This window comes from Fragaria vesca, linkage group LG2 (assembly GCF_000184155.1).
Source record: "Fragaria vesca subsp. vesca linkage group LG2, FraVesHawaii_1.0, whole genome shotgun sequence".
NCBI lineage: Eukaryota > Viridiplantae > Streptophyta > Magnoliopsida > Rosales > Rosaceae > Fragaria > Fragaria vesca.
The window spans coordinates 23,940,033-23,956,170 of record NC_020492.1 but is presented as its reverse complement, the minus strand read 5'-3'; the positions used below and the strand labels follow the sequence as shown (position 1 = coordinate 23,956,170).

At 39.3% G+C, this 16,138-nt stretch overlaps 3 protein-coding genes across 5 annotated transcripts; 1 reads left to right on the top strand and 2 right to left on the bottom strand.

The window, feature by feature from the left end:
- Positions 1-466: 466 nt before the first annotated feature.
- On the bottom strand, positions 467-1,231 carry LOC101306591 (14 kDa proline-rich protein DC2.15-like). 3 transcript variants are annotated; one of them, XM_004291395.1, is made up of 2 exons: positions 1,128-1,227; positions 467-1,010 (listed from the first exon to the last, which is right to left on the bottom strand). In XM_004291395.1, the coding sequence occupies exons 1-2, from the start codon at positions 1,190-1,192 to the stop codon at positions 719-721; spliced, it is 357 nt and encodes a 118-aa protein (XP_004291443.1). In that variant the 5' UTR covers positions 1,193-1,227; the 3' UTR covers positions 467-718. The 3 variants fall into 3 exon arrangements, with proteins under 3 accessions (XP_004291443.1, XP_004291442.1, XP_004291441.1); XM_004291394.1 differs by having other exon boundaries at positions 467-974; positions 1,059-1,192; XM_004291393.1 differs by having other exon boundaries at positions 467-1,231.
- A 10,880-nt stretch (positions 1,232-12,111) lies between these two features.
- LOC101306006 (vesicle-associated membrane protein 713-like) lies at positions 12,112-13,607 on the top strand. The gene is made up of 4 exons (XM_004291391.1): positions 12,112-12,477; positions 12,569-12,759; positions 12,843-13,006; positions 13,164-13,607. Exons 1-4 carry the CDS (start codon positions 12,261-12,263, stop codon positions 13,252-13,254), a joined length of 663 nt encoding a protein of 220 aa, XP_004291439.1. The 5' UTR covers positions 12,112-12,260; the 3' UTR covers positions 13,255-13,607.
- A 24-nt stretch (positions 13,608-13,631) lies between these two features.
- Positions 13,632-15,635, bottom strand: LOC101294337 (protein FAR1-RELATED SEQUENCE 6-like). The gene has a single exon (XM_004292932.1). The coding sequence runs from the start codon at positions 15,633-15,635 to the stop codon at positions 13,632-13,634; it is 2,004 nt and encodes a 667-aa protein (XP_004292980.1).
- Positions 15,636-16,138: the final 503 nt, after the last annotated feature.

Sequence of the window (16,138 nt, the reverse complement as noted above, 5' to 3'; positions counted from 1 at the left end):
CTTATTTTTATTTTATTTATGGTTTACAAACGTAGTATTTCATATATATATATATATATAATATTCATAATCGTAAAGAAAAAACTCAAGAAAGAGATCGAGGAGAATATAGGATGTGGTTTGAGAAGAATGGAGGTATGCGTCAATTATATTGATGAAATATTATCATTTTTGTAATTGTAAGTTAAAAGAAAGAAAATAAAAACTAGATTTTCACAAAATTTTAATGGCAGAATTGGAATTTTAAAGGTAAAAAATTAGACGTGGGGTGAACTGAGCATTTAGTGGGATGGAAATAGCCGTACCCTTTATTTAATTAATTAATGTAATTATATGCATGTCATACATCATGAATTCTGCTGGTTTCCTCCAACGGCATGCATTTCAGAAAATTGGATAGTTCTATTTTCGTATATGCAGTAAAATATGAGACTTGTCAAAATGAAAATCTATGAGACGGAGTTAATGTTTCAAATAAGCAGTAAAATATAGTTCTTCTGTTCTTACAACTAGTTATATTACAACAAGAAGCTTTAAATACATATGTATTCAGGCAAACAGGCTTTGCCTTCTTATTGTACCAAATTCGGCAGCAGTACTAAAAGGAAAAACAAGACAAAGTGCAAACGTACAAACGCCAATACATATATTTTTTTTTTGAAAAAGAAAAGGTCAATATTAAGACCGCTTAAGCATACAAAGCACAATAATCATCATCTTATTCGCATTTGAAGTTAGGAGGGACTTCTTTCTGGCAAGCACTAAGAAGCAAGCTCAAGCTGATTGGCACGTTCAAGTTGATACCAAGAATATTGGCCTTAAGCGCAGTGCAAAGACAAAGGGCAGCCTCTGCATCAACCAAACCTTGAAGCAGTGCACAGCAGGGACTGCTTGCTGGGGATCCAATTTGAACGTTCACAAGCCCCAGAAGGTCAGCACAAACCCCTAACTTCAACGTGTCTCTTGGGCAAGTTTCTTTAGCTGGAGTTGGTGCTATCGGTGTTGGTGTTGTTGGTGTTTTTGGTGTTGGTGTTTTTGGTGTTGGTGCCTGTTTTGGTGGTGGTGGGCATGCTGGTGGTTTTGGGGGTAGTTTCGGTGGTTTGCATGTACTGCAAGCACTGGAGTATGTTGAAGAGTAGAGAAGGATTGTGAAGATGAGAAGGGTTGCAGAGAGCTTGGTAGAATAAGCCATTGCTGAAAGTCAAGTGAGATTTTAATGGGTTGTTTGTGTGTTTTACTGGAGGGAGGGGGTGCCTTCTTTTATAGGGTAGAAGATTGTCAAGTTTAGCAACTTGTGTTTTGAGAATGTGATTGATTGGAAGAGAGTGAAAACCAGATCGATATATGTGTGTGTGAATGTGTGATATACTGAACCAGCTGCATGGATTGCTGGAATTAATAAGTACGTTCTTTGTAAGTTTGTGCACGTTGGGCAAGTGAAACGTACAATCTTAATTATTTGGGTTCTCTTTTTCTTAGTCGAGTAGCGAGTTATGATGCTTTAGGTCCCAAAGGAAGATATTCTCGAATCTCGATCAGTTTCCGATATCCCTTTCAATACTGAAAAATCTTTACAACGAACGAAGGATGATCGATTAACCAAAGGAGGTGTGATGCAGAACGTGCTCGAGAAAGTTCTAAAACTCAAACCCTATAGAAAGAAAGACTATGAACTTCCATAAACCTAACAAGTATTGAAATTTTAAGGATATAAACCCGATCGAAGTTCCTTGTTGATTCTTTATGTGAGTATATAGCGAAGGATGTAGGACTTTGATATACTTCGTTGATTTCCGTAGGCATAGCTGAATTCATAGATGATCGATAATTAATTCCAGGTTAGCCGAAAGATTAAAACATACATATCCTTAAAAAAACACATATATATCCTTAATAATTTACTTACAGGTTACTAATTATATACAGCATGCATGTCCAAAAATAATCACTAGTACGCAAAATTTTCAGAGATTTTAGAGATTTTTAACAAACGACCATTCAATTAAGAATATGGATCATTATTGTGTGTTTTGTGTGATTCATTGTGTGATCAATATGGATCATTAAGAATATGCTCATTTAGTATTAATTATAACCCCTCATTTAGTACTATCCTGATAGAATATCGATGTAAATGCACTTGCGATAAAATAGATTCGATCTTAACCAAATATACGGTAAAACTATAGGTAATTTAACGTGACACAAGCATATCCAAATAGATAAGATCTTTACACCGATATATCAACATCATATTACTCATACATGCATAAATATACAGTATGTGTACCGTGACTTTTCCGGCAGAAGTACACCATGTGGAGCTCACCGATCATGATATGTAACACCCGAAAAGGAAACTACGAGTGCCAATATTGGACTGAAATCAAATTAGAGGAATCAATAAGGAGCAACAGCAACACCAGTTTTGGTGCTTGTACAAGGAAAATGACGTACTAAGTCGGTAATACAAAGCAAACTGCACTGGGGTACTAACACTCATGGCTTACAGCTCTGTGACTAGGTTAAGACAAAGATGAAGGTAGGCACCTTTTGGCTTCTGGTGTTCTCATTTTCTTGTATTTTGTTCTGTTATGAGCTAGTCTAACAAATACGGGAAAGCAATGGGGTGTAGATGCTGTTAAGGCTCATCACATGGGATTTGCTATGAGTGTCGGGGGAAGGGGACTAAAGAGGCAAAAGAGCTAGGTCATGTACAACGAGTAATCAAACTGATCAGTTTCAGTGAATTTGGTGGGATTTTAATTACATTTGGAGGAAAATACTTGAAAATCACACACTTAGTGCTAACATTTACTCCTTACTAGGCGAAATTCGATACGTAAGGGATTTTGTTGGATCTGGTATAAGTATATCAGATAGTTATAAATCAAAACAAATTATGACCTTTATAACTTGATCTACAAATTGCCCTAATTCTAGCTACCTGCGCACCCGTTCGAGTCCTTTCACATGTGTAGACCATTAGCACAACTGGTTATATAGTGAAGATCAATCTAATCAAGCTACCGAAGATTTGGAGTGAACCAAATAGGTCGAGTATGTAATTGAGTACGAAAACAATCCTTGGGGAAATTAATTAGCAAGTGGTCTGATCTTCTTGTCTGTTAGGGAAATCAAGTTCTCGCGTCGGTGATGCTTCTAAAAATACCATTGAGAAATTATAAGAGCTGATGATGATAAACAAGGATTATCAAAAGCAAAATAGATGTAGTTTTCAAGTTTCTATTCTTGGAGATCATTATCGTTGACAAATATGAATTTGGTCGATCAAATGGTTTTGACGCTGAAGATCAAGCAAGCTTGGCTGGTGATAAACCGCCTTTTGTACGTATTTTAATTACTCTTGTAATTTCTGATTACTCTTTGTAATTACTCACTTGTAATTAGTTTCAATACTGTACTCTAGCAATAGCATTAAGTCGTGTAAGGGGTTAGCAGTTGTTTTGAATCATGAAAACTAGCTACTTGATCATTCGCGTATATTCCGTTTTGTCCATTCGATCTGATCCAAAGAAAATATATATAGGCAAATTGAAGTATTATGTGTGCATGCAACCAAATCGCTTGCAGACGTGGTGTGCCAATCTCGCTGAAAATTTTCGACATCATGACAAATTGAAAACAAAAGAATTTGGACCATGTTTGTCGCTTAATTATGATGGTTATTCTTGTTTGCCATCACATGTTTGTCGCTTAATTATGGGGCATATGCGAGCTTCCAGTTTTCTCGCCTCAGGTTGCATGAATAATTCAATCTCGGAGCTTTGTGTTTTAAAGTGCTTTGATGTTCCTTGTAAGCCGAGACGAGCTCCTCGAATTATAGAAGTGAATTGGATTCCTCCCCTTTTTGACTGCATCAAGATTAATACTGATTGGACATTCAATCATGACTCAAGCAAGGCTAGTTTTGGGGGAGTTTTCCGAAATTTCAAGGGTGAGTTTATTGGTGCTTTTGCTTGTAATTTGGACATCTCTTGTTTAGTGGACGTAGAGGTTATGACTATTATTAAGGCTATCGAATTAGCTTGGGTTCAGGAATGGAAGCATATTTGGCTTGAGGTTGATTCTGCCATTGTTCTTAACTTCATCCATTCCCCTCATCTTGTTCCATAGAGATTTCGTGTTGCTTGGAATAATTGCATGTATCGTGTCTCGCAAATGCAATTTTGGTGTTCTCATATATTCAGAGAAGGGAATCAGGTAGCAAACGCACTAGCAAACTTCGGTTTATCTTCTTCAGGCTTTGTTTATTGGGACTCAATCCCCCAATTCCTTATGAATCTATGCCTTCAGGATCAACTTGGTTTACCTCATTTTCGCTTTCTTCACTGATTTTCTTTCAGTGTTGCTTTCTCTTATAGGTTATGTTGTTTTGTTTTTTGTTGGAAGGGGTTTTGTTAAGCCGTCTTCCCTTATGTTCCCCTGACTTTCTTTTTTCTTAATAAATAGAGTTCAGCTCCTTTTAATCAAAAAACAAAAACAAAAAAAACAAAAGAATTTGGACCAACATACCAAAACCTCCGGTCATTCGAAATCTTATTCGCGTTGGACATGGATACATTATTTGTGTAGGAAACGACTTTCATCCGTATATATAGATTGTTAGGATACGTACTAACCCTAACTGCTACTGGACTACACTATGAAGAAGAAGAAAGCAAAACACAATTCTATTCTTAGATGAAGATGCAATAGCTACAACGAGAGGATATAAAGCCCTCATCATGAGTGACACGTGTCGCTCATTTACTGGCCTAATCCATAACACAAAACAGACCAATTAATTAAACTAAACCCTAATTAAGAGATTGATTAGAGTTTTAAGATAAGCACGTGCAAAACAGCTGCACCTCTCTCTCCTACTGAACATGAAAGGTAAAATTTCCTAACATAGATCGTATAGGTTCTTCGAAAACATATCGCTCAAAGGTGTTTTAACTTCTCCATCATGTATTCTACTAGGGTTTTCCTGGCTTTTATAATTTTCTTCTTCGAGAATTCGACCGGTGATATTGGAGAGCTCTTAAGAGACATGACTTTGGTTGGAAAAGTGGCTTTCAGTATCCTTATTGACTACTTGGCTATATATTCATTCTTGTATATCATTCAAGTTATGATCCCCTACGTCATTAAGCAGACGATTTCTTCGAAGACTAGGATAAGATGGGCAGAAGTTTTGCAGAGAATTTACCAAGTCATATTTACCTACTACCGCCTCACCATCCCTAACATGTCCATTATACTACGGAGGAATTGGCGAGCCATTGACATCAAAGATATTGCAGTACCACCTCAACTTCCATGGCTTATGCTCCGTTCTCATCCTTTCACCGTCGAAGATCACAGCTTTTTCAGTTTGAGTGAAGAAAGATTTCACAAATTATGCCCTCCCTTGATGAGTAGACGGAATTGTGTCGGATCGATTGAGGGGTGGTTGATCATGGTTGATAACGTATTGTGGCGTCCTGAAGGGTTTATGAACCCCAGGTCGTTCTACTCATTATTCAACCAGACATCTACTGGTAACATTCCTACTGTCAACTTCTTCTTGAATCCAATGTCAGGAGCTCGAATCGATCTCCCTTCACAATCCACCATTCCATGCCCCAATAGCAATCAAGCTTCCTTCTTCCGCAAGGTAACTGCTTCTTCAGCGCCAACAAGTTGCAATTGTCTTGTGGCTGCAATATGTTCAAATGGTCGTTTGGCTTTCTTAAGACCTAGTGCAAAATCATGGACCCTCATTGATGAAGTTCATCATGAGGGGCACAAATTTGTGGATATAGAGATACTTGATGGGAAATTATATGCTGCAACCGATGAGGCATCTAGATTTTTAATGGTATTTGACCTCCAAGATGCTACCTATACAGTTGAGAGGTTAGTTATGCTTGAACCCTGCCCTGATCCTTTACGGTTGGCGAGAGGAAATATCAAAGCAGTTTATAAACGTTTTGAGCGCGAAAACGTTTACATAGCAAAAGATTCTACATCAGCCGAGTTGTTTTTGATTCTTCGTAACAACAGTTATATACTGGAGAATGATCCACCAATTCCATGGTCCGCGATCATAGGTGATGCAAATTTTGTAATTCCACCTAAGACCAGTGGATTTCGAGTGTTCAAACTCGAAGATGGTTTTCCAGGACATGCTCGATGGATAGAGATTGAAAATCTTGGTGATCGAGTATTGTTTCTGAGTGAGGTCGCCAACAAGTTCATCAGTGTCAGCAACGGCCTTGGTTATGATCTGAAAAATAAGACACTTGAGAAGAATTGCATACACTTTGCTTTTGATAATCCTTATCTATCATCGCATGCTTTTGACAAACTTTCTAAACTTTTGTTAAGATCCCCATCTAGGGAAGTTGATGTTGGAGTATTTTCCTTGACAGACAAGAACATCAGACCTTTAACTAAATTCTCCAAAGACCATTCACGTAGCTTGTTGCACACTAGACCTATTTGGTTCACTCCAGGTCTGAAAAATTCTTTATTCGATCTTTTAGCTAAGATATCATGTTGTACGTGTTTACTTGCACTAAAAGCAATGTTTTGGGAGGTTTCAGTTGTCAACAAGGTGTGTTATACTTATACATGTTCTTCTATCCAATCATTCATCATGAGAAAATGCTTGTTGCAGTGAAAACTAAGGAAAACGGGCACTGAAGTTTTGGATGTATACATATGTCTTAGATATGCCTTAGTCCTAAGAGTTTATTACTACCCTTCTTTTGAGTATATAAGAGACTAGTACGTACTTTCAAATTGGCAAAGATATATTGGGGCATTATTCATCTATCTGTGTTAATTCATGTGTCATCCTTGTTCAAAGAACCATAGTTGCTTCAACCATATTGTGGTGATAAGGAAAATATATTAAACTCGAGATGGAGATGTTACAAAATGTGTGGGACCCCGTCTAATGCGATAAGGAAAAAAAAAATGGAATTATTTGATTTTGGTTTGTCCTTGTTTGACTAGGAAACGTTGTTCTTTTTTGAGAATTGGGAAAGTTGTTCTCTTTTGGTGCAAAACTAGGAAACGTTGTTGTCTTTTGGTGCAAGACTAGGAATCGGTATTACCTTTGTATGTATATATACATGTACAGGTTCTTGAACAAAATTGCTCAGAGGGGAAAATCCATCATGTATTATACCAGACTATTGCTCGCTTGTTTGATTTCCCTCTATGAGAAGTCGATCTATCCACCAGAGATTTTAAGTGAGATGAGTTTGGCAGTAACACTACCTTTCTGTATTTTTCTTGTTCTTACGAACTACTTGCTTATATGTTCGTTCTGGTATCTCTTTCAAATATTGTTCCAGTATATCATTAGTCGAACAATTTGTTTGGAGACAAAGGTAAGATTGGCGCAAGTTTCTGGACGTGTTTTTCAAGTTGTATTCACGTACTACCGCCTGTCAAGAGCTTTCTTACTGCATATGATCATCCCTGACATGTCGAAAGTAGTAAGAATGGTGATGCCTCGAAAGTACTACAATAAGTTTTGCAAATTACCAGAAGATATAATTCCACTGATTCAAAAGCGCCTTCAACTTCCATGGCTTATGCTCCGTTCTCACCCCTTCTCCGTCGAAGATCACAGCTTTTTCAGTCTGAGTGAAGAAAGATTTTACAAACTATGTCCTCCATTGATGAGTAGACGGAATTGTGTTGGTTCGATTGAGGGGTGGTTGATCATGGTTGATAACGTATTGTGGCGTCCTGAAGGGTTTATGAATCCTTGGTCGTTCTACTTATTATTCAACCAAACATGTACCAGTAACATTCCTACTGTCAACTACTTCTTGAATCCCATGTCAGGCGCCCGAGTCGATCTCCCTTCACAATCCACCATTCCATGCCACAACAGCGATCAAGCTTCCTTCTTCCGCAAGGTAATTGCTTCTTCAGCACCAACAGGCAATTGTCTTGTAGCTGCACTGTGCTCAAATGGTCGCTTGGTTTTCTGTCGACCTAGTGCAAAATCATGGACTCTCATCGAGGAGAAGGGTCATCATGAGCGGCTCAATTTTGTGGATGTAGAAATAATCGATGGGAAATTGTATGGTGCAACAAAGCAGGCATCTAAATTTTTAGCGGTAATTGACATCCAAGATGGTAATGCCGACGGCCATCCTACCTATACGGTTGAAGGATTGATCATGCTTCAACCTTGGCCAGTCCCATTACGAATGGTGAGTAATAAGGCATCAAGTCGAGTGTATACAAGGCATGTGCTTGAAAGGATTCACCTAGCAAAAGATTCTACATCAAACGACTTGTTTTTGATTCTTCGTAAGAACAGTTATGTATTGGAGAATGATCCCGCAATCCCTTGGTCTGTGATCATAGGTGATGAAAATTTTAATTCTCCACCAAGAACTCGAGGATTTCGAGTGTTGAAACTCGAAAATGGTACTCCAGGGCATGCTGAATGGGTAGAGATCGACAATCTTGGTGATCGAATACTAATTTTGAGTGAGGCTGCCAACAAAATCGTTGCTGTCAACAATGGCCTCGACTATGATCATAGAGCTGAGATACTCGAGGGAAATTGCATCTATTATGCTTATGATAATCCTTATTTATCATCACCATCGTTTGATACTTTTTGTAAACGTAACTTCGCATCGCCAGCGAGAGAGCTTGATGTTGGAGTGTTTTCCTTAGCCGAAAAGAAGACCAGATCTCTGAATAATTTTTCGAAGGATTATTTCCGAAGCAAATTACACACTCGACCTTTGTGGTTCTGTCCAAGCTAAGTATCGAGTTGTGTTTACTTCTTAATTTGTAGTGTCCCAATGTCTTGGCCTCTTGGGGAAACAGTCTCTGTTTTTTTTGGTTTATCATCGGTTTTATTATGTATTAATTTTTGATTTTTCTGTTTCCATAAACAGATGTGATAACGATTTAATTATGGTAATGTATTTCCACCTATTGTGAGTTTTAGAAATTTCAAGCCATGATTCTCTGACTTGTTTACAACAAAGATGGCAGCACACAAACAAGCTTGCCCTGTCATTAATGTAAAATACCTACTGGCTAATATTAACAAACAAAAGATAGCAAAGAAAGACGAAAAGGGAAACAAACCAATGCAGTAATCATCTCATGATAATGCAACAAACACCAATGAATTAGTACTAGTGTAGACAGTAGTGTACTACTACTCCAATAGAGAGCTACCTCTGTAGTTGATCAAGTACTTATGCAAGTTGAAAACCAGAAAGTACATACAGTTTTCTGGCAAGTACTAACAGCCAAGCTCAAAGCAAGCAAACTCAAAGCAATTGGGAGATCCAAGTTAATAACAAGCATATTGGCTTTGAGAGCAGTGCAAAGACAGCTGCTAAGCAGGCAGTCCCGCAAGCAATGCACAGCCATGACTGGTTGGAGACTTGGAGCCAGGCCTCCAATTTGGAGGTTGAGAAGCCCTGCTATAGAATGTCTGCACAAACTCCTATCTAGCTAGCTTCAACGTATCTTTCAATCACTATGCCACAGCTGTAGTTGGCGGTATTGCTGCCAATGTTGGTGATTGACTTGGTGCTGTAGGTTCGGGGTGAGGCTCGCATGTACCACAAGAACTGGAGAATGTGGAAGAGTGGAGAAGGATTGAGAAGAGGATAAGGGCTGCAGACTGCAGAGAGCTTGCTTTGCTGAAGAAATTAAATCATTGCTAGCTGAAAGTGATGAAGTGGATATTAAGGGCTTTTCTCTATCTTTTTGGTCTGAGGATACCAAGGGGTGGGGTAGTAGTGCTTCACTGGGGCAGGGGTGCCTTGGTTTAAAGACATATTGTGAGGTTGCTGTTTCAGAATCTGACCGAGTAAAAGAGGGTGAAATTGAGAGACAAATGATAATCTACCAGCATTAAGGCATTGTGTTCTCCCAGAGGCCACTAGTACTAACATCTAGACTAAGTTTGCATTGGTAACTTGTGAATGTGTGAAAGACTAGGTTTGCATTGGTAAGTTATGGCATATCATATCAACTAAGAGTTATAATAGCCACTTCCTGAAAAGAAAATCGGTAGCACTTGACATACAAAGGAATATGGGTCTATTGTGCTTAACCTACTCTAAATTGCGAGTAGTTTTAATGAGTGATGTTCCATCCATTGATGCAGCATGAGATGGTTAATGCTTGCTGCATTAAGACCTAAGAGAAATGGGGCACTAAGCTATTCTAATGTGACTCATAGATGTGCCTTATTCCTATGAGTTCCTTTAAGTTAGTGCTATAAAATGAGGGTAACCCACACAGGCAAACAACAAATGAAGCATCTCTAGTTCTATGGCTCATGGTAATAAAAGCAATTGAGAACCCAATGATTCAAATTTTCAGTAACTATTCATTAATTCAATCAAACCCACAATTACCAAGTAATGAAATCTCTAACAGCAATCATAGAAGTATATCATATCACATCAATTCTCATATATATCATCTTCAAATTAACATATATAATGTAGCAATCCAACTCTGATGCAAAACTCTTCAAGTTTACATCCCAAAAACTAGCAATCCTCTGTAGCCCTGTGGGTGTGTAGTTTCAAAGAACCTCTTACAGTATTCATAGCTCCATATACTGATAGACCTCTCAATGAACTGAAATACCCAAAACTTAAAACCCTTGACAGTTATAACCCATATTTTGAAACGTATTAGAAACCCCAAATCTGATCAGCTAATAACTATCAGAGAATGTATGAGATTAATTTCCATAAGACCATAACTACTGTACGATAATTAGAGTTCATTTCCGTACCTATATATAATTGGAGTACTAAATGGCATGGCTCATCCTCAGTCGACTGGACAACTTCGAGTATGGGTACCTTTCCTCATCTTCATCCGAGTCAACTTCCATGACCACATGGTCTTCCTCATCTGAACCAGCTCCATTTCTCTCATCATTTCTTTCTTGTCGACCCCAGACATATGTACACATCGTACGTTGCCACAGAGAGTAAAGTGATTATGAATGTGGTTTTTAAAGCACCAGCGGATGTCATCCAACTTGTTCGAGACCGAACACCGGCACCGGCACCATTCATCGCTGAAATGAAGAAGTTCCTGACCTTGCCCATAATGCCGCTCAAAGACACCATCTTTCTCTCTTACTGAGGACCTGAAGGAGGGACTAGACCTTGTCTCTTATAACAGTGTTTGGCACCCTTAAACTGCGGTATAAGAAAAAGTTGTCAGCTTTCGATACAAGTCCAAGCGAGTGCGGGGCTCCGGGCATGTCCAAATCTCCAAATCATCCAACCCAACTGCATAGATTTTGTGCATTTCCTTTGTATATACATGAAAGCCCGTAGCTTTTAAGACGAGGACTAATTAAGAATTATTTTATTTCACAGATTTATTAATTACATTTTCGTAGTTTAAACGTTAGATATTTATTTGAAGACTTGAATGGTTCATGTTTTGTTCATTCACGACGGTTTACAAGTACTGTGAGTGATCCACACAAGTATTGGGTGGCTACTCATACAAGGCGGCTCTTTGTACTCGTTGTACTTTTGTAATCCTTTAGTTGAGTTAAAGGTTGGGAGGTATACTTCCTGTAAACACTTGTGTGACCATATGTGTGCTTACTCATTGCTATGTCACAGGGTTATATAGTGTATCAGTTTAATTTTCATTTTCCTGTAAACACTTGTGTGTTGGGTTATAAGCTTAGAAATGCTTAATCAACTACTGCAAATGTTGTGGTAATTATGCTTCATAATGTTGGTCATCCTTCTTCAAAGAATTGTACCATAGTTGCTTGAATGGTAGTAGTGTATGAGTTGAAGACTCACTCACTATTGATGTTGGATCAAAGAAATTAGGGTTCACTCCTATGTAAGTACAATTGCATGTACGTACGCTATACAGTATTTTATACGAATACGAGTACCAGTTTGAGACGTACATTTGTACTACCGTTGAATCTTATTAAGGTGGGACACAGCATTCAAATCCAACGATCCAGAATGGTCCACACAGATTCACCCTGTAACTCCAATTCCATTCCAATTCGAAACCAAACGATTTTGACCGTCCCGGAAAAAACGAATTTACCATTTTTGGCCGACATCAAAACTCTCCGAAAAGATCAGAAAGGTCCACCAGTCTCAGTCGCCATCACGTTCCAGCTCTCTCTTCAAAAAGGAAGCTTCTTCACTTTCCAAAAACCCCGACCTTGCGATCCACAACACGACGTCGTTGCGGCAGCGATGGCTATACTCTACACTCTCGTCGCGCGAGGATCGGTCGTGCTGGCCGAGTTCAGCGCCGCCGCGACCAACGCCTCCGCCATCTCGCGTCAAATTCTCGAGAAGATCCCCGGCGACAGCGACACGCACGTCTCCTATTCTCAGGATCGCTACATCTTCCACGTCAAGCGCACCGATGGACTCACCGTGCTCTGTATGGCCGACGAGACCGCCGGCAGTACGTCGTCGTTTTGCTCGATTCCCCCAAAATTTTCAATTTCTTTTGAATTGAATTGGCTGATTTGGATGGTGATGATGATTGTGTGCAGGGAGAATGCCGTTTTCGTTTCTGGAAGACATCCACCAGCGATTCGTGAGGAGCTACGGCCGCGCCGTGCTGACGGCTCAGGCCTACGGCATGAACGACGAGTTTTCTAGGGTTTTGAGCCAGCAGATGGAGTACTACTCCAACGATCCTAATGCCGATAAGATTAATCGACTCAAAGGCGAAATGAGCCAGGTGAGAATGACAATTTCTCTTTCGATTTATGAATCTGATTTTTCGAATTCGATTATTGATTTTGGAGATATATTTTGAATTAGGTGCGGAATGTGATGATTGAGAACATTGATAAAGTGTTGGACAGAGGTGATCGGTTGGAGTTGCTGGTTGATAAGACTGCTAATATGCAAGGCAATACTTTTCGATTCCGAAAACAAGCTCGCCGTTTCCGAAGCACTGTTTGGTGGAGAAATGTTAAGCTCACGTATGTTTTCGAATCCAATATGAAACCAAAAGTTACTAAAGAGTATGACTTGAAGGATTCTGCATCGTGTGTTTTGCTGCTTTAGAAGTGTGAATGAATTTGAAGTAGTGATGCTTATGAGAATGTCTAGCTTACGAATTGCTTTTGATTTTTGCAGGATCGCGTTGATAGTCCTTGTGCTAGTGGTAATTTATATCGTGATGGCTTTTGTTTGCAATGGCCTGTTACTATCCGGTTGCTTGGGTTGAGTGTGAGACTTGAATTGGATTGGAATGTGTGCTTTTCCTCTTCAGATTTTCGTCTCCTGGGAGTATGGGGTTCTTCCTGTAGTGTCAGATTTGAAGTGTTTTGTGATTGTGTGTAATTTTCTTAATTCATTCAGGTTGTAATTTTCTTTTTTCTTCTTTGGCCAAAAGGCTCTGTGTTTCTTGAAACCATAGCTTGATGAGTTCATATTTATTGAGGTTTATATGGAGTTCTGTTGCAGAATGTGTCTGCTGTCATCTTTAACTGTTCATTCCTTCTGCCTGTGTGTCTAAAGATGACAAGTTACCGTAAAAAGGCAAATGAAATGGAAGAAGAGCTTTCTACTTTTTGCAAGTAACTATATTTATGATATACACTTCTATGTTTCATTGAGGGTGTCCTCTACAAGATGAAACTTGTTCAACAGCTTCTCCAACGCTTGCAAGGTCGTCTTATAATGTTCCTCAGATTGTGCCCCTTCTTCTGCAACTGGAAGGGCGAGCTTATAAAGATGATCACACCAGTATGCCGGGTCATACACATCATTACTACTTGATCCTTGATGCAGAAGATGCGTGCACTTGAAATTTTTGCTCCACCGTGGTAATATGTATCGTGACGGGATCACTTCCACGCCATTGTAATTTAGAACGTTTAAGGCATGCCTGCACAGATACCCTTTGTAGTTGAACAAACTGCAGATGCATCGGATATCCACTTGTGTTGTCTCATACAAAACCTCATAGCATCTTACTTCCTTCTCGTTTCCTTCAACTTCAACTCGTTCTTTGACTATGTAGGTTATTATAGGACCATTAACATTGACCTGCCTTGTATTGAAGCAGGAGTACATTCCCTCAACCTCCAACTGGAACCTCCTGAATATTTCCTTTGTGTACACTTTACATAGTTGCACTTCAAAATTGCATCTTGTTTTCAATTCAAAGCTTGACGTTCTCGACTCCTGATCTGCCACCACCTCTTTCATGCGCTTCCTATGAAGAGCAAGGTCATACTTATCGACAAACTCCTTGAAAGACGTATGTTTATGCACATAACCATCAAAAAATGCAGGCAAGCTCTCACTTTCGCGGATAGGGATCATTCCCGCAAAAAATGTGTCTTTCAAGTACACTGGAACCCAGTTTTGCCGATCCTCATACAATTGCTGAAGCCATTTGTTATTCCCAAGTTCATGCCGTTTGATCATTTCAGCCCACGAAGTTTCAAACTCAGCTATTTTCAAGGAATCATAGATTGCTTTGTGCAAGTGTCTTCTGATTGCTTCATATCCCTTCAGTCCTCCCAACTTCTCTGGAACCTTCTGTGTGATATACGACAAACAACAGCAATGGCGAGCCTCTGGGATCACCTCAGACACTGCATTTTGCAACCGTTTGCATTTGTCCGTAATGAAAACCTGTGGAGGGCGCCCTAGCATGCATTTAAGCCATGCACGGAGCATCCAAACATAACAATCCACTGACTTAACCCCAAGGAAGCCACAGCCGAACAGCACAGATTGTCCATGATGGTTTACACCAACAAATGAAATCAGGGGGAGTTCATATTTGTTTGCCAAGCACGTTGTGTCTATGGCTACAGTATCACAGAAGTATCCATATGCAGCCCTGGACCTGGCATCAGCCCAAAATACATTCCTCAGACGTCCATCATCATCTAGATCCATCAAATAATAAAAATTAGGATTCGTCAATTTCATTCGACAAAAGTAGTTGTAAACTGCATGAGCATCTCCTTCTCTAAGTTCCAAGTGCTGAGAGTGATCAATAGGATTTAAACCTTCAGTTTCACTTAAGGTTGAACATCCATTGCACCCAACATCCATAACAGATGTTCGATATAGCTTGATAGTATGAACTTCTGTGACAGGATCTGGCTGCGGCTGTGCATTTTTGGCAGCAATGATCATTTTTTTATGCGACTTGTAAAACCTTTTGATCTGTGGACTCACCTGATGGTTGTGTTGAAGCTCTGATTCAACTATTCTCCACCTTTGGGAGTCCACAAGCTTGATAACTATCATTGCAGGACAACCGGTTCTTGTCTCTGGTCTTGGATTGTTTGCATCACTCTTTTTCTTGAAACCTGCACTGCTGCAACTTAATTTTGCTCTATATCGCTCTTTTCTCTTTGACCTGAACCATGAATTGCTCACTCTAATGCCAAATCCCTGTTCTTTACCATAGAGATTGTAGAAATCATAGGCTTCGTCAAAAGAGTCAAACTCCAAACCGACAGTAGGTTGTGGGGAGACCTGTTTACATTGTGTTTCCCCATTTCCAGCATCATGCCCTCCCTCCAAGTCATACTCATCACCTTCATCAAACACTGGCTCGCTGTTGAGACAAACTTCTTCCATCTGAAATAGCAAACATAAAAGGCTTTTATACGAGGTTTAAGAAAGTTTGCAGAAGGTCTAACCAAAATGTTATATGACTAATGCAACTTAGAATTTCAAGTTTCATGATTTAGAGTGTATCAAAGATAGCTAGACACAGCTGCCAAAAGAGAGTTTCAATTTAGATAACAGGGCAGACATATAGCAGAAAAAAAAAAATCTGAAAGGTTCTGAGACCTGACCATTGATACATACATTAATATTAAGCACTTACAAAGCTATTCCAGCTTTGCACTTACCAGAGTCGCATGTTAAGCGTGCTACAACAAAAGAAGCATATTACAACACCCAAAGCATGTCACAACAACCCAGCATATTACAACCACCAAATTTGTACACTAGAGATGGACACTCAAACAGAGTCGATTGGATAGACTCAAATGCACAAAAAATCCGACCACAACCAAAATATATACAAAGTCATTGATAATATTACCTCTATATCAAGCAAAACTGTTGTCAAT